At 43.9% G+C, this 23,435-nt stretch overlaps 5 protein-coding genes across 5 annotated transcripts in view; 2 read left to right on the forward strand and 3 right to left on the reverse strand.

Annotated features, from left to right (window-relative positions):
- Window positions 1–1,059, reverse strand: part of LOC125771947 (uncharacterized) — a 94,697-nt gene extending 93,638 nt beyond the window's left edge. Inside the window, exon 1 of the mRNA XM_049443157.1 lies at window positions 862–1,059. The gene's annotated coding sequence lies outside the window, so the exon portion shown is untranslated. The remainder of the gene's footprint in view (window positions 1–861) is intronic.
- A 368-nt stretch (window positions 1,060–1,427) lies between these two features.
- Window positions 1,428–8,781, forward strand: LOC125771945 (uncharacterized). Its single transcript, XM_049443154.1, has 8 exons — window positions 1,428–1,615; window positions 1,795–2,184; window positions 2,317–2,376; window positions 4,751–5,433; window positions 5,505–5,800; window positions 6,288–6,523; window positions 6,613–7,462; window positions 7,538–8,781. Exons 2-8 carry the CDS (start codon window positions 1,873–1,875, stop codon window positions 8,176–8,178), a joined length of 3,078 nt encoding a protein of 1,025 aa, XP_049299111.1. The 5' UTR covers window positions 1,428–1,615; window positions 1,795–1,872; the 3' UTR covers window positions 8,179–8,781.
- A 69-nt stretch (window positions 8,782–8,850) lies between these two features.
- LOC125772016 (U3 small nucleolar ribonucleoprotein protein IMP3) lies at window positions 8,851–9,561 on the reverse strand. Its single transcript, XM_049443291.1, has one exon. It carries the CDS (start codon window positions 9,426–9,428, stop codon window positions 8,883–8,885), a length of 546 nt encoding a protein of 181 aa, XP_049299248.1. The 5' UTR covers window positions 9,429–9,561; the 3' UTR covers window positions 8,851–8,882.
- Window positions 9,562–9,896: 335 nt separating this feature from the next.
- Window positions 9,897–12,437, forward strand: LOC125771949 (alpha-amylase A-like). The gene is made up of 2 exons (XM_049443165.1): window positions 9,897–11,592; window positions 11,657–12,437. The coding sequence occupies exons 1-2, from the start codon at window positions 10,061–10,063 to the stop codon at window positions 12,390–12,392; spliced, it is 2,268 nt and encodes a 755-aa protein (XP_049299122.1). The 5' UTR covers window positions 9,897–10,060; the 3' UTR covers window positions 12,393–12,437.
- LOC125766908 (uncharacterized transmembrane protein DDB_G0289901-like) lies at window positions 12,423–21,767 on the reverse strand. The gene is made up of 9 exons (XM_049433005.1): window positions 20,976–21,767; window positions 20,717–20,857; window positions 18,833–19,216; window positions 17,637–18,773; window positions 17,107–17,129; window positions 15,394–15,744; window positions 15,141–15,323; window positions 14,942–15,061; window positions 12,423–14,885 (listed from the first exon to the last, which is right to left on the reverse strand). Exons 1-9 carry the CDS (start codon window positions 21,080–21,082, stop codon window positions 12,484–12,486), a joined length of 4,848 nt encoding a protein of 1,615 aa, XP_049288962.1. The 5' UTR covers window positions 21,083–21,767; the 3' UTR covers window positions 12,423–12,483.
- Between the last annotated feature and the right edge of the window lie 1,668 nt (window positions 21,768–23,435).

Genomic DNA, 23,435 nt, shown 5'->3' on the forward strand with positions numbered 1-23,435 from the left:
GTTAAATAAGCACAATACGATAGATTTTCCAAAAAGTTGAAGGTTGGGTTTTTTGCAGAAAACAGTTAAAAAGCCGGTTGTCTTGTCGGTCAGTTGTCACCACTACTTTTACACGCGGCAAGGATGGCAACGGCGGACAGGATAATGGACAAATAACGGCGCTACGTTTGCTGTCCGATCGTACGAGTATAGAACACTGTCGCACACTGCTGTAAAACCGTTTCTTTTGCTATTTCGAGGAAATCGTAACAAACACATCTTCGCAACTGCATACTTGTGTGGGGATATTCTCAAACGTTGAATATATTATATGGAATATGAATAATTTGGATAATTTGCATGTTTTATTCAACAATTTAAATCTTTCTTTTCAACATATGTATAATAAAAAAACGAATTAAAAGGGTTAAATATTATTGATTTCCATGAGCAAATTTCGCGATGGTTGTTGGTTGCAAATCGATCGAAATGGGAAACACTGAGCACATTTGATTGGCAAGACGGCAATTTACGATGATGTTTGCTAGTCGATCGCGTGTGTCCTTCGGTCGGTGACATGCACGCACCCAACCATGGCCGTTATTGCTACCGAAACTGCAACATCATCGTCTCTCATCATCGTCAACATCGCCATCATCTGCATTTTGGTGGCCCGAAAGGATATTGCACACGCGACAATCGGTCGCACTTTGCTTTGGAAATCGCGGAACACTCCACACACAACATTCGCACCAACTGCACAACATATACGAACGTTACTTGGAAAACTTTAAAAAAAATCAACACTTCCAGAATTTCCACTTCACTAGCAAACAGCCGCTACCTGTTCCCGAGAATTGTTTTTACTGCACTTTCGCTTACCGGCTTCGCTGCAATCACGCACGCACGGTGCATTCGTGTGATTCCTCGCAAGTCAGATGTTGTTGTTTGAATGTTGTGTTGAGCAAATCACGAACAGCGGGCCCCGTCTGATTCTGGTTACTAACGCACACACAAAAGCCGGATTCGTTAAGCTTTCGTTAAAGAGCGCGGTTCAACCGTGCTGGCACGTGTGCTAGTGCAGGATGGCGAACCGGATCGTCCCAGCTGGGAGAGCGAGCCCGTTGCTTGCGAATGACAATAGAGAAAGAGAGCAATGTGAGAGAGTCGCGGTAGCGCATTTGACGTTCTCTTTGCTCCAGTGCATAGCGGGCAAGGGATCTTCATTTATTGGGCTAAAATAATATACTTACATATTAATCGTTATCATCGTCTTAATATTGTAATATTATCGTTCAAAATCAAATATACGTAAATAAAATACCTGAGCTTATTTACATTCGTTTTATAAACATTTTTATTGAAATTTTAATTGCCCTTGGTGCATTTTATTTGTTCCAAAACCATCTGTCATGTGCCATACACTGAGCTGTCAAAGTGCATCCCAAGAACTAACCTGCCAAAAAACCTATTCGTGAACGTGAAAAATTCTTTCTCCGTGCTCATTTTGCATTAACAAGATTTTACCTACAAAAAATACGTGTTGCAGACAATTTACTGCAAGAAATAAGTAGTATTTGTCGGAACTAAGTGAACGCGCTTGAAATTCCACAAGTGAAGCGTGTTTATCGAGCAGGTAATTGGTGTTTGGTGCCAACTTTGCCTTCACCTTGGCGGCGTCTATAGCACCGGTTTTCCGCCATATTAGAATTGTGAACATCTTTGATTTACAATTTGTTGTACAGAATCAAATCTTAACATTTTGTACGTACACACAATTAAAACGCTTTTTTGTCCTTTTCATGAACGTTTTAGCGTACCGTTTAATCCGTTCCTGAAGGAGTGTTACGGGAGAAGGAAGATAGCGAGGAAGTGAAACCAGAGGTTGTGAAAATGGTTTTGCGTGGTGTGCGGGGTGGTTATCACTCGCGGGGTGGTGGCTCTCGGGGAGCTGGACGTAGCTCGTACCACGGCGGAAGTGGATACCATGGTTCGAATCATCATAACAGCAGCAGCTATGACAACCGGAACGATAACCGAAACAGTCGGTACAGTAGCAGTGGTGGTGGTGGTGGTGGCGGTGGCGGTGGCGGAGGTGGCGGATACGATTCCCGGAACTCGTCCCGGTATGAGTCAGATTCAAGGTATTCTCGGCACGAAAGTCGCAACGATAACTACAAGCGTTCGAACTCTTCCAAGTACGAGGTAAGTGGAATGCCTGCCATCACAAGCATATTGTTTTAAATATAATCCACCGCACCTTTCAAAACGGTTGATATCTCGTGACAGCTCAATAATGAATAAATACGTTTTCCCTTCCTTCGTTGTACGCGTCAGGATAATCGCGACCGTCGTTCACCGGATCGGAAGCGTCCTCGGAGCGATCACAACACTCAGGTAATTGTAGGCGGAGGTTTTTTTGATAACAACAACAAATTGACTTGGCTAAAATGTTCCGAGTGTAAGAATCACGTTGCATAAGCGAAATGCGACCGCAAATCAGTGCTCATGCTCAATGTCCGCCTCGAATGGCATTGTTGGCCTTCTGCAACATAAGTTTCCGGTCCGTCCTATGGAAAGGTTAAACACACCATACTCGTAGTAATGTTTTAGTGACACACATAGCACTAGTTTTCCATTTGCGGGAAAAAAAAATCTATTTCGTCGTAATTTTGTTTATCTTTCCCTATACCCTGAGTAATGTATTAGAAACGCTTGTTTACCGATACCTTTTACATTCCTATTTACTTTCCGGACACATATTAATTGATGATACTTTTCTTTATTTCGCGTTTAACATCATGTCCGTAAAGTTATTCCCAATGAAGAAGAGACACGAGGTTAAGCTGCTACAGCTGATGATCATTTGAACATAAGCAATAAAAAAGGGGAATGGATTTGTCTGTTGTGGCATCCTTCCCAGAGTAAACGAGGTTCTGATCTAAAACGAATGAACCAAGGCAGGCATGCAACCAAGCAAGGTCGCCCCTTTGATGGTGTCATATTCATATTCATGGACGAATAATACCGTGTTAGCGTTTAGACCGGAAATGATGCACCTAATGGCGGTAGGTTCCCGGGCTGTCGGTCGGTTTTGATAATGCTGCGCGTTTCTATTGGGAAGCAGAATGGGGAGCGAGCGAGAAGGTGGAACACAGATTGTTTTGTTTACTATAAACAACGGATGCTTCTTGGTGCAAAACGCATTCAAGAAAGCGAACGATGTAAAGAGGTAAAGCAGTATCAAAGGTTAAACCTACACACAGAGAAACATAATTGCCGCTGTTGCTGCAGGAGCATCGAGCATCTTTGACAGGAAGGGCCCAATCGCAAACACGCATCCTTTCTCTTCGTAGTCGTTACGGTTTACTGTGACAAATGTAATTGCAACGTTTAAGTGCAGCACAAAGGAGCACTGTGTATGTCGGGCGTTCCTTCTTAAGTTTATCTTGCATCCATCCACTTTATCTCCGGTTCAACATGAAAATGATGGAATGTAGCAAACAGAAAGAGCCATGTGAGAGTGATCAGCGTTACGCGTGCCACAGAATGCCACAGTGAATGGCAAATGATCACCGATCTACATCGATCGGTCGTACGCGTTGTTCAACAGAGAAGAAAAAAATCACCGAGCCTGGCCGCCTGAGAGTTGTTCTCGTGATGCATAATTTTTTCGTTGTACCTTGTGTTCCGATCCAATGTGTATCGTGTATTATTGCGTCTTCTCTACAGCTTTTTCGCTCCGGGCGCTCATTTTCTACATCAGTACAGTATGTGAACTTTAAACTCATACAACAATTACAGCCCAATCTTCATAATAGCGTGGTAAAGCGCCTTATCAAAGCAACGAATATAGAAGGATATAAGGAAGATGGTTACACGAGAACAATGACAAACCGATATACACACAGTTGTTCATTAGTAGGACCTTCGCATGCTCCGCGATATTGTTATCGAAGGCAGTGAAACAGGAGACTTGTTCTAGCTGTATAAAAAGCTATTCGCGATGGTGCTGCATGTGTTTATAAAAGGAGGAGGAAAAGAATGTTAAGCGTGATGATGGCGGAGGTGCTAAATTTCACTGTTAAAAGGACATCCATAAAATGAGGCTGGACGTGGAAAATATGTGGGAGAGAGAAAGAGAGATAAGCTGTGAGTCGTTGGTGAATATGTAACATCGATAAGCAACACAAGTAGAGTACACATGCCATAAATTATATACTGACTAGCTCTTGGTGCGTTTGGTGAAAGCTTTTTTGTTACGAAAGTATAAAGCGAAATGGAACATCGGAAAAAAGGCTCACACGTGTAGCAGCAAAAATGGATCATTTGCAAACGATCCTAGCCCACATGGCTAGTTAATTCTCTCCATCGCTTTTACCACACGAATGCAACGGAATCGGATTGTTGTGTCCGTAAAAGTATTGCAAACGAACCCCAAATATCCCAACAGAAACCAAAAGAAAGGGGACCCATTTTAACCAAAAACCTAAAAAAAAACCAAATCAAAGATCAACTTCCCTTAATCTGAAATGAACTGATTCTAATGTACAACATCTCTTCAACTAATTCACGAAATTACCACCCATCACATGAATGTACTGTTTGTGTGTGTGTTTACGTCGTGGTTTAATGCACGCGTTGGAATGCACGAACACATGGGAATGAAAACAACATCACATCGGACGGTGATCGTTTCGCGATCGCGGGATGTCATCATGCACGGTGCTGTATTCCGGTGGTAATGTTGATGACGCCTGACCAAATGCAGGGTGGAAGCTCGAGGCGCGATTATGGCAGCAGCGGTAGCGGTACTGTTGGTGGCCGTGGTGGCGGATCGTCTAGCCGGTACCACGAGGGAGGCAGTTCCAGCTCGTCGTACGACAAGCGTGGTAGCAATGAGCACCATTCGTCGTCGTCCGGCACCGCCGACAGTTCGAGCCGCAGCAAGTTCGATCATCATCGCAGCAGCAGCAGTGCCAGCCGTAGCCATGGTGGTGGAGGCGGTGGTAGCGGTGGCGGAGCCGGTGGTGATTCCGGCAGTTCTTACAGGTCACGGGACAACAGCTCCACCAGCATGGGTCCGCCACGTTCGGTGGCGATGCGGAGCAACCATAGCAGCAGCAGTGGCGGCCGTTCGATGATGCGTCCACCGATGGGAGGTGGCCATCGGTCACACATTGGCGGTAGCTCACTCATGGGCAGTGGCGGAATGCATCGCCGGGGTGGTGGTATGATGCGAGGGCGAATTTCGCACTACCGCTCCGATGGCCGGCGGGGCATGCTGACGTCACGCATCATGGGTGGGCACCACCGGCGTACGGATATGCGCCCGATGACGATGCACAACCGGCGCTACCCGTCGATCAGGGGTCGGGGTGACATGCGAAACCGGATTATGGGTGGCGGCGACGTGATGTCCAAACGGACGTTAGACATGAAGATATCGAAGAAGTACGTATCGACGTTATCTACCGGTGATGTAAATGAATAATTAATACGGTATATATTTCACACCAAACCAGAATTCTCTACAAGCGTGCGCTTCAGGCGGCTAAAGACGGATACGATGAGTCACCGTCGGAGAATGATGATGACGATGATGAAGACAATGGTGGTAATGTCGGCGCGGCGCCTTCGCGATCGAAAAAGGCTAAGAAATCTGACGCCAACGTTGCAGAGGAAGACGATGAGGAAGAAGTGGACATTAAGGAGGAAAAGAGTGAACTATGGGATGATGAGGACGATGCTGGGGATACCAAGTCCAAATCGTCCGCACGCAATGAAGAGGATCAAGATGAAGATGAGGCAAACAAAACCAGTACGTATAACTGCTTTGGGGTTCAATGCTAGATTAACAAATATGAAAACGCTGTATTTTTTCCACCTTAAACATTTATTGGGCAAGAATGGTTTCACATTAAAACTTCAATGTAATGTCAATGTGAGTCACACACAATTGTGCCACGAGGATCGCAAATTTTTCCCAAATCTAAAACATGAAGATCAATCGCAAAGTGATCTCTTACTTCTCTTAGAGGTTGTAACAATATAGGCCAAGTAGTGAAAAAGTTTCACGACAAGTTAGATTTTGTTATGCGAAAGTGCTTATGGAAATGCTAACGATTTTTTCTAAAAGATTTAAATCCAATTATTGATTCATTCTTTGGCGTTTTCGTATTTATGTTGGGTAATGTTTTTCACTCAATGTTTAGCCGAATGAATGAACAACGGTTTCATATTTGTAGACCCTTGTCTGTTTTTTTGTCATAAATGAAGTTAATATTTTCGCTTAACCACGTGCTCAGGTACCACCGTTGGTGAAGAAGGCGAAGTAAAGGAAAAGGATGGAGCAAAACAACAAACATCGGTTAAGAAAACAATTAAGAAGGAAGACACTAAGGATAGCGCCGAGGGAGATCGCAAAGCCTCGGACGAGGGATCGGAAAATAAGCGATCGACCAAGATCAACACCAAGTACCGATCGTCGAACTTCATCAAGCTCACATGTGTGCACTGCAAGATTAAGTGTGTAACTTTCAAGGTAAGCAAACCGGGACAATAGTTGTTTTCGTGTAAATAGTAATTTTCACTTTCATTCCATGCGTTGCATCTTTTTTTTTGTGTTCGAAGGAGTACCAAACGCATCTTTACACGCGTTCTCACAAAATGAAAATGCGTACGTTGGCGGTAAAGTGTCGGGAGCGACTGCTGGAAATGCGTGCCGCGCAACGTAATGCTCAAAAGGATGAGGATGAAAAATCCGATGACGGAACGGGTGGTGAAGAGAGCAAGCGTCCTGGGTTCTGCATGTTGTGCCGGCTGAATTATCGACAACAGCGCGCCATTCATCAGCAGTCCGAAGGGCACAAAATGATGAAGAAATTCCTTATGCCGTACTGCAACATATGTAACCTCGGCTTCAAAAGCCCGATGGCGTTCGAAACGCATCGTGCGTCGTTGGATCATTTGAAAATTAAGGCACGCGTCGAGCGTTACGCTTCATCTACGAAGGGAGAAGAGTCGGGCGAAGAGAATCCACCCGATACCGGCGATATCGATCTGGACAGTTTGACCATCGTCGATGAAGTTGGCAAGGTGGATGAAATCTGTGACCCGGGTGCTGGCACAGAAACGACGCCGGCAAGAAAGCGTGGCTTCGGTGAGGGTGGTGGAGGTCGCGCTGGAACGGAGGATGATGATGATGAGGACGACGATGAGGAGGATGAGGACGATGAAAACCAAATGATCATCGGTGAGGAGCACGTGAAGAAGGTACAGGTGCAATACTGTGAGCTGTGCAATATGTATTTGCCACGGCGTGCAGAAAACCAGGATCGGGTACTGCGTGAACACTGCAAGAAGAGATCTCATTTGAAGCTGTACATTCGCTTCCGGAAGGATAAGAAGCTGCGCGAACAGGCGGAACGGATCCACAAGAAGAAGCTGAAGGGTGACAAGGAGGCAGCGACAGGAACGAAAGGTAAGGCTTAACACTGCGACGTTTGATATACGTATTGGTCGGAGTTGTGGCATTAATGATATTTTATTTCTACAGGCGATGAAAAGAAATCTAACGATTCGACTGGTACCAGTGAATCGAAGCCGTCTACTGACAGCCTCAGTACGGCCAGTAACAATCCGAGCGAGTCGATAAAATCCGAAAGCGATAACAAGCCGGAGAAGAAGCACGACAATGCCACAGGAAGCGATTCTACAGCAACTAACACAACTAAATCGAACGTCTCAAACAGCAGCAACACGAATACAACATTGAACGATGCGGCAAGTGTTGATTCATGCGAGGCAAATATATCGCTTGATGGAAGCAATAACCTAACCGTAATCAGTAGTGCCGATGGTCCCGGTACGCTGACCGATGAACAGGTCGACAAGCTGATGTGGCAGGTAGTGGACAATGATGATTTGGGCGATCTGTTGCGTGACGTGCAGGATGACGTCGAGGAGGAAGATGACGACAAAACGAACCTGGAGCGTTACGACAAGTTCCGGCACACGGAAAAGAATGGGCTGGAGCAGCGATCTGATGCGGCCGGTGACGGTGGCGAGGACGAGGAGGACAGTGTTTCCAGCAAACCACAGAGCGGTCCGGGTAAGAAAGGGACGGCTGCAAACGGTGGTGCAGATGTGGCCGCTAACGGTGAGGCCGGCAAAGAATCGAAATCGGTCGTAGGTTAGATGAATGGTACATACCTTCAGGCATAAGACGAGCAACTATCTGCAAAACGAGGCCAAATCGGTAGCAGATTTACTAGGCAGACTTATTACGATAAGAAAGTGCACAGGGTGCGTGTTACGTTAGTGCAGCAGTATGAGTGTACCTTAGAGGGGAAATTTTACACACGGCTAGAATGTTGCGATTGAGCGCATTAATTGTTCAACTGCAGATTTGATTCAAGTGTCACCACCATTGCTCTATCGTTTCCGCAGCTCACTAATGATCGTCGGTGCAGTTGGGTATGATCCATTACTCGACGAAATCTTCCGTAAACTTCAGAATCGTATTATTTGAATGGCGGACCTACAGCTGTTGTTACGCCTATCATACCACAGATACCACAAAGAGCGTCACCGGTACTAAACGTTATTTTACGCCTGTAGCACGGAGTTAAACATTCGCGTTCGTTTGTTTGAATTAGTTTACTAATTTAGTGTAACATTAATGGAAGGAATGAAACTTCCATCGTTTGCGATTTTATTTAAATACTGACACGTGACGAAAATATTCTTTGTGGTAAAAACTAATCGCAAAATCGTACATAAATAACAAAACTAGAGAAATATTGTCTTTTTTTCTGTGCGTAACGAAAGAATTCGGATATACAATTATGAATGGGACGAACAAAGGCGTTGGCTACTTACAAAAACAGTTCGATCTATATTTACAACTCAAAATCATCTCTCATATCGTTATATTCCATCAGATGTTTCTGAATGGCGGAACCGTCCACCCATGTGACGAAATCTTCCAGTGTGCGCGGCACCAGAAAGGCCGGATCCTTTACCACCTCTACACCAACCCGCACATGCCCATGTTCGATCATTTTTGTTGCATGCGACACGTTTTCCGACATTTTGTTCCGCACCAGCACGAGTGGAAGACGGCGGCGGCAGAACGATGATGCGCTAATGTTGTTTGCATTTTCCAGATCCCACTTGGTCGGTATCACACCCATTACGTACAGCTTCTCCAGCAGCAACGCACTCATTTCCGTCCGGAACGGATGCTTCGCATCGACGTCAGCAATCTTTTTTGCTAGCTCACGAACGCTTCGGGACACCGCGTTGTAAGCGGTGTAATCCTCACGCTTCTGCAGATGGTACTTGCGCATCACCTTGGATTCCTGCAAGCTGTTCGTTTCCTTCCAGTTGAAGAAGTCCACCTTTTTGAGCAACTTTTGCTCATGGAATTTTAATTTTCGCACCATTGTTTAGGTAAGTTTGATATTAGTTTAACAGAGTTCTTATTACGAATATTTCAGTTGGTTTAAAATGCAACACAGCAGCAGCCCCGGGCAAAGGGAAACAGTCTTCGTGATTATGGAAAATGAATGAAAAAAACTGTAAACAAACACATGAGGCGGTATTGTGTTGACAACTGTCAAATTCCTTTACCGCTCTGCATACTCGGTTTAACTGTGGTTTTCAGTTGCAGCTAAACATGTACTGTGGTAATGAGGGGATTGATTGAAAAGTGTTGGAGGTGGAAAATGATCATTTTTAATTAGCAACTAGTGAAGGAACTATTAATTTTGTTGGAATTGTGCCAAAGCATAGAATAGGATTGTTTCCTTCTTTCATTGTGACACAATGTTTAATGTTTGTTCTAACATAAATATTTTAACATTTACAAACATTTTAGTTCTTTGCTATTCAGTGCGTACTCCGCTGGTGAGTCTAGTCGATAATGTTGAATTTACGATGAATGAATGATAAACTCAAACATTCTGCTTAAAATTCAAACTGTAAAAGAATATCATTATCACCAATCATTAGTTTTTTCCATTTCAGCAACACATGCAACCTGTGCAAACAATTTGCGCGAAACTACCATACCAACATGTGCTTTTCTCCTATAAAAGCACGTGCAAACGCGTATCCGTCTTTTAGTACTATTTTCACAATCATGGCAGCGTTCGGTTTGATAGTGTTGCTTTTGGTGAATTGGAGTTTTAATTTCAACTCAATTTATGGACTACAATTAGGTCCATTCATCATACCATCTTTTGATAATGGCGGTGCTTTAGGATTTTCAAGCAGCCTTCTGAGTGCATCAATCGATCCACAATCGAGACGCATTTCATTCGAAGCTCAAGCTCCCCAGCAGAGCAGCAGTAGTGGATCGTCATCCCCATCGGTATCGAGCTTAATCGAGCGGTTTACCAATCCGTTTGCTAGTTTCCTGCCTAGTCAAACGAATGCACTTCCCTTTCAAATACCATCAATATTGCCTTCAGCACCATCGAGTGTACAAATTCCGGGAGTATCGGAATTTACCAACATTTTACGTTCGTTTAGCAACGCTATTCCCGATGGTGTTAATCGCATTCAAAATGCAGCCAACGATTTCCAAAATATTGCTACAAACGCTTCTCGGACTATCTTCAACCCATCCGCAGTTCTTGACCAATTTGCTAGGTTTATTCCAACAACCGGACAACGCGCTTCACTATTTCCTAACGTTGCAAGTGCATGGAATGCTAATCCTGTGCAGAGTGGCTTCAAGCTGGCATCGAATGCGGAAGTGAACTTCTCGTCGGAAATTGATGAAACTCCCACACAGAGTCGCAGTTCGCTTGCCAACATTATACCCGGAGCTATATCTAGGTTGTCCAGTATCCCGAACATTTTGGCTCGCGAGGATTCCAGCTCTCCCGTAAATCATAACGATCCTCACTATTATCCCGGACGTCACGTCATGGTACATCTATTCGAATGGACATTTAACAATATTGCCCTGGAGTGTGAGCAAGTTCTCGAACCAGGCGGATACGGTGGGGTGCAGGTATCACCAGTTAATGAGTACGCGATTGTACCGAACCGTCCCTGGTGGGAAAGGTATCAGCCCATTTCGTACAAGATCAACTCGCGATCAGGCAATGAACAACAGTTTGCATCTATGGTACGCCGTTGCAATAATGCCGGTGTGCGTGTCTATGTGGACATAGTTGTCAACCATATGGCAGCTCCTGGTAGTAGTGTTCCACTGCACGGTACTGCAGGATCGTCAAGTGATCCTGCCAATAGAGACTATCCAGCCGTACCGTATAATCGAACCCATTTCCATTCGGATTGTACCATCCAGAACTATCAGAATGCAACGAATGTGCGGGACTGTGCCCTGAACGGTTTACCAGATTTGAATCAAGCGGAACCGTATGTGCAGGATCGTATCGTTACGTTTATGAACCAACTGATCGATCTCGGAGTAGCTGGTTTTAGGATGGACGCAAGCAAACACATGCAACCGGAAGATTTGAGCGCTATCTATCACCGCTTGAATTTCCTGAAGGTCGCATTTGATTTTCCAATGAATGCCGCCCCTTTCATCTACCAGGAAGTGATCGATCTTGGCAACGAAGCTGTAACTGCGTAAATGTTTTGTTTGCTTTTATTGTAAAACCATCGTTCCTAATGACGCTTACTAATCTTTTAGCTCCCAGTACACCGCTCTTGGGGAAGTGACCGAGTTTAAGTATTCTCTCTTTATCGGACTTATTTTCCGTGGCACACTGGATGCATCCGCATTGCAGATGTTTACCAAGAATAATGCAACTCAGATCGGTCTCATACCCTCAGAATCGGCCCTAGTGTTTGTTGATAACCACGATAATCAGCGTGGTCACGGAGCAGGTGGTGATTCGATACTTACCTTCAAGGATGGTTCAAAGTACGTCCAAGCAATCGCATTCACCCTGGCTACTGATTATGGTACTGTGCGGCTAATGAGTTCCTACAACTTTACCGACACCAATCAAGGACCTCCTGCAGACGGGCGGGAAAATATCTTATCACCCGGTAACCCAACCAATGATGCTTCCTGCCAGAATGGATGGATTTGTGAGCATCGTTGGCCAGTGGTAAGACGCATGGTTAGCTTTCGGAGTTTAGTAGCACCGGCACCGCTTACGAATGTTCAGTTTACGAGTGGAACCTTTGCCTTCTGTCGTGGAAGTGTTGGATTTGCGGTATTTAATGCCGGTATAAAAACCTATGACGGTGTGTGGAAGACGTGCCTTCCTGCGGGCGAGTATTGTGATATCATTTCCGGTGAACGAGTTGGTTCGGAATGTACTGGAACTCGTGTTCTTGTAAGTGCAGATGGCACGGTTAGCTTAACACTTCCAGCATTCTCTAGCGTTGTGCTTGATTTAATCAGACGTGTTTCTTGAGTACAAAATGTTCAAGTGACTAACAGGAGATTATGAATTCAAGAATTATATTTTATTTCACAACATTCGTTAAATACATGTTTGTACCTCTTCACTGTACTAAACGACGGTTTCCATTAGTAAACAACCCTGCACCACCTACATCTCCATAACCTCCGAACGTAGTAGTTTGTTCAGAATCGTCATCACTTATGGTGGTGCTTTCATCCACTTCGTCCTCTGTAGATGATACAGAACCCCTTGTTGTAGGTGAACCATTCCATTGCCCCGTGGACGGTCCGTTGAAAGCATTCACCGTTGGGCTTCTAGTGACAGGATTGTGTGTGGTTCCCTGATTTCCGGTGAAACCCACTGTCGATCCCGCACCCGAAGATGGGAATCCTTGCCCTGCTTGGTTGCCAAATGCAAACGATCTTCCATCGGAACCTCCAAAGGTTCCTCTTGCACCTTGATTGCCAGAAGCCAGCGGACGTCCATCACCTCCGAAACCTGTGTTAAATCCTGCGAAAGAAGTTCCTGCTGCACCACCCAGCTGTGTTCCCTGATTTCCAAATGCCAATGGTCTACCATCACTTCCAATTCCTGCACCAGTTCCTGCTCCCGGACCGAATTGTGTTCCTTGGTTTCCAAAGGCACGAGCTCTTCCATCACCTCCAAACCCTGCAGTAGATCCTCCAAAGTTCCCTCCTACTCCAGCACCTCTTTCAACGCCAAAGCCTGTGCCAGTTCCTCCAAAGTTTCCGCCTATTCCTTGTCCACCTAGGTTTCCAGGAACTCCAGTACCTCCAAACGCAGTACCAGTACCTCCAAAGTTTCCTCCTTGGTTTCCAGCAACTCCAGTACCACCAAAACCATTGCCAGATCCCCCTAAGAATCCTCCTACTCCTTGTCCTCCTTGGTTTCCAGTAACTTCAGTACCTCCAAAACCAGAGCCAGAATTACCGAAGGCTCCTCCTACTCCTTGTCCTCCTTGGTTCCCAGTAACTCTATTACCTCCAAAACCACTGCCAGATCCCCCAAAGGATCCTCCTACTCCTTGTCCTCCTTGGTTTCCAGCAACTCCAGTACCTCCAAAACCACTGCCAGATCCTCCAAAGAATCCTCCTACGCCTTGTCCCCCTTGGTTTCCAGTAACTGCACTACCTTCAAGCCCCGTATTAGATCCTCCAAAAGTTCCTCCAACTCCAGTGCTCGCATCATCCCGTTGCCCGTTCGGTACCGAAAGACTATCTCCCGGTGTTTGTAACCCAGTACCAGCACCTGCCACATCCTGATATGATCCTTGCCAATTGCCAGCTACGTCTGTGGATCCTTCACGATCAAAATCCGTGGTGCGATAGGCAAACTGATAACGTCTGTCATTACTAACAGGACCACCGGTTACGGCTCCAGCTCCTGCTAAACCATTCGGTACGGATAAACTTCCGCCAGTGGGACGAAAGCCCATTCCAGCTCCGGCAACGTACTGCAGATCATTACGGCCCGCTTCATTGTTGTACGAAAACGATCCACGAACGCTACCCGTGTGATCGGCAACTTCTTCACGAGCTGCGTTTGGTGTTTGATAGCCAAAGCGATACGATCTATCTGGCGAAACTGTACCATCCTGACCGGTATTTGGAGTGTTTGCTCCAAACGGATGATAACCACCATCCACTACACCATTGTACTGCATATCATTTTGTCCGATTTCGTTACTGAAGGAGGGTACTTCATTCTCGGGACGCGTCACGACCTGTTCTACTGATCCCGCTAGTGGAGGGACAGTTGTTACCGCTCCGTCCGGTTGAGATACACGTCCTTCCAGCTCGTTTACACCAACTGAGTCTGTTGATCCTCGCACTATCTGATTGCGATCGGTAGTAGTAACAGTTGCTTCTGTCGATGCTTTCGGTAATCCAACAACGGAAAGGGAATTTTGATCATTTGCACCTACATCAACACCACTTCTGCTGGACCAGCTGTTCGGAACTTGCGTTCTTCCTTCAGTATCTGTTGCCGTCTGTTCATCCACACCTGGCTGGAAGGTTGTTTGTGGCACTACCGGTAAACGCGCCCGTGAATGAACTGACTGTGGTCCGTACTCTTCCGGGTTAAGAACACCTGCTCGGGAATCACCAAGACCTAACCGCAAATCTACATCCGGGCCAGCATTGAAGGAAAAATTGTGCTTTGCACCATCGTTCTGGAAACCGTACGTGCCCTCGACATGTCCATTGCTGTGTCCAGTTTCTTCCCGGGATGTGTGCGGTGTGTAGTAGGAAAAACTGTAACTTCCGTCCGGATTGATGTGAGCGACTGGAACTCGATAAACGTAACCATTACCGTGCCAGGGCCATCTTGCTGCACCGTAAGCACCGTAATTGGTTGGAGCTCCATAGTGCCATGGCTGAGAAGATGGGGCACCGTAGGTTGAGGTAGTCGGTCGACTACCGTGATAATGTCCACCAGCTCCAAATCCTGATCCGGATGGTCCGAAAGATCCTACAAAAGCTAAATATAAGGAAGTTTTTAAAAACGCAATTGCTTAGTAGACACACAACACTTACCATTAGTGTCAGGAACTGGTCCATTGGCATGGTGAGGAGTAAATTGAGCAACCCCATCTTTGGATGTTCCAAAGATGCCCAAACCTGCTTGGTTATTAAAACCAGCATTACCTCCAGAACCTTATAAAAAAAGGATAAGAACTCTCTTAGTGATCATATAGTGATTCACTTGAAGATTATCTTTAATAGTTTACATTACCTGTCGCTAAGGCAGCTCCAGAACTAACACCTCCTGCCTGCTGAAAACCTGTTCCATCTGCTCCAAAGCCATCGCCAACTGTTGATACTCCTCCTGCAACACCTGCTGGAGCTCTACTTCCATCACCACCTGTCCACTGGTTAGCTCCAAATCCCACACTACGATCTATTCCACCTGAAGCGCCTTAAATAAATGATCGTATTTAATTCCAAATGGATTCACACTGTACGATATTTACTAGCAACTGTACTACCTCCACTGGTTTGACCTTGGAAACCTCCACCACCACTACTACCAACTCCTCCTGCACTCCACGATCCAGCACCTCCAAGACCTTGATTGTTCACAGAACCTGCGGCACGTCCTCCGAAGTAACCACCAGTATCCGCTCCTTGGTAATAAGTGTTTGGAAGATTCCAACCATATCCTTGCTTCGTTATCACTACCACCAATATAAGCACCATCCAGGAAAGCGCTGGATGAACGTACGCCATGGTGATAAGAACACTGAGCCCTAGCACGCTTTGTTCACTGTACCTGTAAACACTGTCGGTTACGATCATTCCGTTGGGTGTTTTTATAAGCAAGTTTACAGTAACGCACCCTATCGATACGGATGTGCGTTAGAACGTGTGTGTGTGTATGTGTCCTCACTAAACCATCTCCAATCAGATGACTTAATACAGGAGAAACCGGTATGATTGAGTTGCATCGTCTAGTCATAATCGTGTCAAACCAATAGTCGATATTGTGATATAGGGCAGATCATTCAACCACCCCCCAAGATGTGCGGGTGTGATCATCATGTGTGTGTGCGTGTGATTCTCTACAGCAAAATAAAACATCCCTTGCGGCATTCGTCATACATCTTAGGTAATTAACCATTTCTAACATTCTTTAAAGCCGGTTCCGTCTAATACACGCAGTAACGTCACTGGCGATGATTCCACACACAACCCAAGTGAACGATCGCATGTTCGCGATCGCTTCCGAGGGCAGTCTATAATTCTTCGGTATGCAACGTGCACTATTAGCACAATAATTGGCCCTACTGCAAGAGCCCGGGAGTATACTGCCTTGAGGGATGGTTTACTCGATTAATCTTTGTGGATCATCTTCGTTAATATTGAACGGAACGGGGAGAAGGTTAAGATGCACAGCGTAATCTAATAATCCCTTTTGTACTTCAATCGATTGATTCAGCAATGGTAGTTTGTAACAAAATGAAGCCTTCGGGGACGAAGATTGATGGATGGCATTGGGAAGAATTGTGTTTTTGTTTTCCTGCTAATTTTACTTTCAACAACAGCATCCGAACAGTTGATTATGACTCTTTAGCGGTAATAATACAGGATCTTTATTGGATAAAACAATAAATGAAGTAGCGTTTCGGGATGAACCAGCCACCGAGATGGGTATAATTTAATAATTGACGACAAATCCCCCTGATTTAGTAATAGCAGCTAATTGCACTTTGTTGAGTGACGATAATTTATACTCACGTAAGGTTCCTGGATGTGAAGGTTGTATGGAAATTTATTTTTATTATCAAAAAAAAGCGTAATAATTCTCCCATTAGATTAAAGCAAGTACTTACAATAAGACTAGAAAAAAACTGATGAACGTATCAAAAACAATTATGATTCTGTACAAAGAAAACACATGTTATTTCGACGCCTTTCAATCCTTATCTTCATCGCTTGCTTCCGTTGGCAGCCATTGGAACCACAATGATTGTAATGTCATACGTTTTTATATTTCCCTTCACACATTCAAATTCTCCGCTGTACAGCAAAAAAAACGATTCTTTGTTGTGTATTCGTATTGATCGATTAGTTCGTTTTCGTTTTTGCTTGTATGTTTGCTGCTCAATTCGCCAACGCGACTACATGTTGCGCATCGATTGTATTCAAATGCGGTGTGAAACAAGTGTACGGCCAGCGGCAGTCGCTTTTGCCATAACAACCTGACATGCTGTTAAGCATGTAACTGATGAATAGTTTTACATATGTACATACACAACCGTTTTTGCAACTCTCTAATTGATACACGGGTTTTTCTTTTTTGTTACCGAACCGGGAAGGTAATTAATGCTTGTTCAATTTGTCAGGCGGGAACAGACAAATTGGCAACTGGATGGATGGAAGGTGTTAAAAGATGATGATCCACAAATCAGATGTTTGCTACAATGTTGTGAAAGAATTTTCTTTTTTTATTGTACTTTTGAATGTTTTATCTTGGTTGAGAATTTTATACAAATTAGTTTTAAATTTTTTGTCTTTAAAAATTAATTTAATTTAATTTTCATATATTCTTAATAAAAATGTCTATTTTTTCGCAAGAAGTAAAAATACAACTCAAAAATTACTATTAATTCAAAACGCTTTCGCATTCGATCGAATGATCGACTTTATTACTATAATACTCATGTGCAATAATTTATTTACATAACTAAAGCTGTTCCATCCTCTATCGGCAAAACCGCCATTCATTTACCGCCGATCGTACGGTTTTCTGCCGCCGGTGTGACCCGATTTAGCCTGCGCCTGTGTATCGCGCCGCAATGCATCACCAGGCGACGGTGCACGGCCACCGTACGGTAGCAGATCAATGTTCTGTATGTGTGCCCGGACGGAAGCACCCGGTGCGAGCCCCACGTACCAATCGCCTACGTTTTTAATGATTGTGGAATCTTTCGCAAAGTCACGCCAATCCTTCTTGCGATCGTCTTCGAGCTTCTTCTGATCGTACGTTACCTCTGGAAAGCCGGAAAAATCGTTCGAATTGTATGCGTTCGTGCCGGGTGCTGATTCACCGAAGCTTGGGTACGGTGCGGGACCGGATGGACCACTCGAGATGGCCACATCGAACGGTCCGGACAGGGGTGATTGATCGTGATCATGATCGGCCCCACTAGGACCAACTGGACCGGCCGCTTCATAGTCATACTTTGGTGGAAGTAAACCTATGATACTATCATCTCCATAACCACCGAGATCATGGTCCGAGGGATCGTCCGGAAGTGGATATTTCTCTCGGGATGCTTCACTCGAATCGCTTAAAGCGGTTGGACGATCCGTTGTAGGTGGACGTAAGCTTGGTGAACTCGTCGTTGGACGCTTGCTGTCAAAGTCTTCCTCATCGTATCCTTGGCCCGTCGGTCGACTGCTTTCCGGATAGCCCGGTATTCCTGGCTTAGATCCGTCCGGGTAATTACTACCCGCACCGGACGGACCTGTTGGAGGATCGTACGATCCACCAGGAGCAGTTGGACGATTTGAGCCACCTCCGTCATATCCACCAGCTGAGGGACGTGCCACGTGATCATATCCAGCCCCAGACGTACCGGGACGTTCACTGGCTGGACCAGAGGGAGCCGTCTGGTACGAGGGATTATTATTGTCCCCAATTTCACTCTGTTCCACGTGATTTATGCCGAAGTTGGGCTGTGGTAATCGATGCGTTCCAGCGCCAACCGTACTCTGTACTACTTTGTAGCCAATACCGGCACCGGCGATGTACTGCACCGTTCGTTGCACACCCTTATCGTCCAGATAGGAGTAGGAACCGCGCGTCACACCATCCGGACCTGTTGTTTCCGCTCGTCTCTGATCAGGCCCTACAGAAAGCAGTCTGAAATGGGAACCATAAGTGGAATAAAAAACAACCTCTACAAATTCGCCTGTACTCACTTGTACTGGCCGGAACCACTTGGGCCGTTTTCAAACGCAATTTTCCCACGCACCTGTTTGTGCGTCTTGTAGAGTGGACTTTCGTAGGCGATCGTATTCGGTGCATCCGGGACGGGATTGGCTACCTCATAGCCAGTGCCGGAACCGGCGGAGTACCGTACCGAGTGTTTTTCGCCCACGTCATCGATATACGTGTAGAGACCGTTCACACGTCCATTACTATCCGAACCTTCCCGCCGCTGGTAGTTTCGTGTTTTGAACTGGAAATCATAGCTTGGATCATCGTACGGGTCAGCCAGTGGGTCCTCCGGTGTGCCGATCGGTCCACGCTGCACTTGGGATAAGCTTTGTTTGCGATGAATTTTTGGTCCGCGGACACGGAAGCTATGACAAATTAAAAAAAAACAAGAGTTTAAAGAACGAAAATATTTTATTTTCCATTTTTTCATTTTTATTCACTGAATTCACTATTTTATTTCCATTTTTATTCACTGAAGACCGACTTTATATCTTATAAATAATGCTTATTATCAGGAATCTACAAAAATGAATTTAAAAGGGGTTCGTCGCTTTAAGTCTTTTGTTACAGAATGATTGTTTTCAGCGCAGATTGATTCATAGGAGTTCTTAAATGAGCAAATTGGTGTGCAATATGTAACAGAGTATTGCATTTACTTAAACTAAAATTTAAAAAAACTCCTCATGAGGAAGATAAGGATGGACGTGCCTAATTTCAACATCATATGTGTGGAAGAACAATCACAATCAAATGTATTCACTTCAATAATGAGCTGTATTTACCCAGTAGCTGTATTATATTGTGGAAAAATAAATTTGTGAGACTTTATTAAACTAAAAAAAAACATGTTCAAATGGTAGCAGATGACCAAAGCCCTTTGAAAAAATCTGGACTGTCCATATGCACAAAAATGTCATCCTTATGATAGGCCAGATCGTGAATGGTGTATTATAACGCAATACTTTAGCGCTTGTCTTTCTTTTTGAAATCTTTTGAATATTTTAGTCTTAGTAAATAGCTAAACATTCCAATGTGTACTGATCGTCGTACATAAAATACTAAAATAAAAAAATTTAAAACAAAGTATAGTTATGAACGAAGTGTACTGATTTTTTGGAAAGTTATGGAATAACATTGAAGATAATAATAAAGAAAAACCTTCTAAAACGAAATAAGAAGTTTTTCCTGTAATTTTTTTTCTGGAAAAAAACACCTGAAATTACAAACGAGGTTCGTCGTTTTCACCTGTGTTGTAGTCTTTTATTCATTGAAGTCTTTTTAAGCTTTAAATTTGAACGAAATGTTTACCAAAATCATCATACCCAAATCAGAATCGGGTGAATTGGCAATCATATTATTATACTTTTAATTCTTGAAACCATTCTCAAAACGGTTGAACAATTAAGCTAAACACATGCTATGAAGATTGTTCCATTCTGTCGAATTTAAACGGATTATTCTTCCTTCAGCTAACAATGCAAACTATCGGTTTCGGGCTATTAAGAATGGGTAAAACAATCATAAGCAAACAACAAAAAAATGGACCCTAAAACACAATTGAGCCCATCACGGTTAAAACCTCATCCTAAATGAAGGTCAACTCGCACTGTCCGGATCATCCATTGGAGCATTCCCACCCCCGGGGGGGTGCAAAGATCCAGCGCCAGTTCACTCCCACACACAATCGTGATACGCGACCTCGAAATAATTATGCCTTTTCTTAACGGTGTGATAAATGCTAAATTAGTGTATCTCACTTCGCCCGCCGTACTTCTCATAAAAATTCAAGTTCATCATTGAGACACCTTTCACTTGTTTTTTTTGTTTTGTTTTGTTTTGTTTTTGGGCTGGGCATTATCACTTACCCGCGCGGTCCAGCGGTGTAGATCGTTTCCTCGACGCGCCCCGTGTCTGGTTGGCGGCTTCCGTAGCGTCCCCGTACGATCGTCTTCGGGTTGCCGCTTGCCGTATGATAGTGGGCACCGGGTGTGTCGGAGTTTTTCAGACTTCGGACACGCAGCAGCGTAAGCGCAAAGTTGGGAAAATAAAAACAAATAGACACAGGTTCAGTAACGTCGTAGAGTAAACACACGGTTCATATGAAAAAAGGATCCTGTACACTACCCGAACGCAAACGAGCCATCCGAATTGATGTGATTAAAATCGGTCTGATCGGATTGCACCGGTAGCAGATGAATTAGCACCACACTGACAAACACGATCAACTTCATTTTTTTGGTTTTGTTTTATGCTTATCACACTTTTATATTTTGTTTTCACTTTCGTTTTGTTATTATTTAACGTTTTTTTATAACTTTGCCTTAAAAATTTATATTTAATCACTTCTTTCCTTATTTTATATTCCAACTGCACAGTCTTATTGACAGCATGTTTCACAATAACGTAACACCCATTCGTGCAGTGCATACATTTTAACACTTAATCCTGGTTGACGATTCTTGCTCTTTGTTTTCCTTCTTACTGCATCGAATTTTCCACCCTAGGGATGCGGACCCACCGTTCAAAGGCACTGTGCCAAACCCAGCTCAGCCGATCAACTGTTCGGTGCGGCGAAAAATCACACCTCTTTATATACACTTTGACCTACCCTGTAGGTCCATCCACCCACCCATAGCTAGCGCTAATGGTGCTTTTCCGCCCCAAAAACAAAGTAAAAAAAGATGGAAGAAAAATTAAACACTAAAGGTACCTGGGCACCTGGGTGAAACAATAATGAAGCAAACCACCCCGAATGAGATGCCACCCACCCCAGATGAGGATGAGGCGCCTGTGTGTTTGTTTTCCGATCTTGCAAGATCCGATGGTGGCGCGGTGGCCACAACCAAACGAATCAACCACGTGCCCGCTACCTGTTTCAAATCTCCCCCCTCTGTACCTTCCTTTAACCCCAGTTATGGTTTCAGATTCTTTGGGGCAAGATTTTCAGATTAAGGAACAAAGTCAGTCGGTTATCCCTACCAACTGGTTAAAGGCGTTAAAGCCATTGGCGTTAAACACGCATGCGCATGCGTGTTGATTAGATGGTTCTATGACGCGTTTTGTGTGCCAGTGCCTTGGTACAAGGCGGTCACCATTCTAGACCCTACCGACTCTACGCTCGTACCCCAAACACAATGGGCTGGCGACCCGGTGGCAAATCTTTCAAACATTCCCAGCCCAAATCTAAGCTCACCCTAGCGTTTGGGGGGCCGTTTGTGGATGTTGAGCAGCCGGCGGATGGTGGCTGCTCGATATCGATCTTTATTTTTCGCCTTCTTCGAGCATTTGATCAACTGAAGGTGGGATAGACGAGGAAACCCAAATGGGGACGGAATGTGTACAGGTCATGATTTTTGCATGAATGCGTTTTGCTTGCACGTAGAACGAGCGGTGCGAGTGATGTTTGTAACGAGGTAAGATAGTTAGTGTGTTTGTGTTTTCATTCATAAAATGTTTATCTTTATGCGCAGGCAGTCACCTTCCATGGGGGGAAGGGGGCGTTTGAAGGAATGATGATTTGCTTGAAGGAGGCAGCTTCATATGTCTGTGAAGTAAATGTTGACGATCAAACGTAAATCTTTGAAATAGAATGGAATATTTAAATTTTCATTTCTATTTTATACATGTTTTGTTTTTCTAATAATAAGCTTATTTTGTAGAACGTATTATATTGTATGAAAAAACAAAAAAAGTGTCTTTATTTTATTATTTTTCCAAGCTTCCAACATCTAATTGTTTGGTTCTTTACATTTGATTAAATATTAAAAAATACTTATCAAAAATATAAAAAATAATTTAATTAATAATTAGTTGAGTTATACTGATTGGTTGGTTGGTTGATTATAATAAATTCTAAAAACGGAATACACTAAAGCAGAAATTATATTCAAAAATGTCAGTCCTTGTTTAAAAGGACCCATTCTTAATTATTCCCTTATCTAGCATATTACCAATATAATAATATCACGCTCGAAAGCCTCATTCAACAATAGAGCAACAATATTCAAATTAAATTCGCATTCGTTTCATTACAGGGTTTGAAAGTTTAATTTCTGGATTTTTTCTTCATAATGATCTAGAATGTATCGAGATAAATGAGTAATCTTTCATATTTTCTGCAACTTTTACCTTTCTAGAGAATTTTATTATATTTTTCTTTATTAATAAGCTACAATTAACCTTCTTCAAAGCGCGTAGACACGTGTACTAATGTGAGTAAGTCCCGGTTTTAAGCAACGATCAGCTTCCATGAAATCTTTAAAATTCTAAACACAAAAATTCTTTTAATAAAAGTTTTAATCTATGTATATATATAAAATTCTCGTGTCGCGGTGTTAGTGTGCAAACTCCTCTTAAACGGCTGAACCGATTTGTATGAAATTTTCGCTGAACGTTCGTTAGGTATGAGAATAGGTTTACCGCTACTTTTCGTTTCGCTAGATGGCCTCTGGCCAATATTATGAGTTCTTTTCTGTTTTTCCTATGGGAGTTATCAAGTAGGCATAGCCATTTTTTCAACACGAATAACTACTGAAACAAAAAAGTTCTAACGAACAAATAAATCAAAGTAGGTACACATGACGA

Source organism: Anopheles funestus, chromosome 3RL (genome assembly GCF_943734845.2).
Source record: "Anopheles funestus chromosome 3RL, idAnoFuneDA-416_04, whole genome shotgun sequence".
Lineage (NCBI taxonomy): Eukaryota > Metazoa > Arthropoda > Insecta > Diptera > Culicidae > Anopheles > Anopheles funestus.

Excerpts from the sequence above, each read along its gene's own strand:
- LOC125766908 (XM_049433005.1), bottom strand. The coding sequence starts at position 21,082 with ATGAAGTTGATCGTGTTTGTCAGTGTGGTGCTAATTCATCTGCTACCG. Across the intron at positions 18,774-18,832 it reads AGTGGTTCCGGCCAGTACAA|ACTGCTTTCTGTAGGGCCTG; the intron begins GTGAGTACAGGC and ends TTCCCATTTCAG. Across the intron at positions 17,130-17,636 it reads AGAAAACCGTACGATCGGCG|TTACATGCTTAACAGCATGT; the intron begins GTAAATGAATGG and ends ACTATTCATCAG.
- LOC125772016 (XM_049443291.1), bottom strand. The coding sequence starts at position 9,428 with ATGGTGCGAAAATTAAAATTCCATGAGCAAAAGTTGCTCAAAAAGGTG.
- LOC125771945 (XM_049443154.1), top strand. The coding sequence starts at position 1,873 with ATGGTTTTGCGTGGTGTGCGGGGTGGTTATCACTCGCGGGGTGGTGGC. Across the intron at positions 2,185-2,316 it reads CGAACTCTTCCAAGTACGAG|GATAATCGCGACCGTCGTTC; the intron begins GTAAGTGGAATG and ends TGTACGCGTCAG. Across the intron at positions 2,377-4,750 it reads GGAGCGATCACAACACTCAG|GGTGGAAGCTCGAGGCGCGA; the intron begins GTAATTGTAGGC and ends GACCAAATGCAG.
- LOC125771949 (XM_049443165.1), top strand. The coding sequence starts at position 10,061 with ATGTGCTTTTCTCCTATAAAAGCACGTGCAAACGCGTATCCGTCTTTT. Across the intron at positions 11,593-11,656 it reads GGCAACGAAGCTGTAACTGC|CTCCCAGTACACCGCTCTTG; the intron begins GTAAATGTTTTG and ends CTAATCTTTTAG.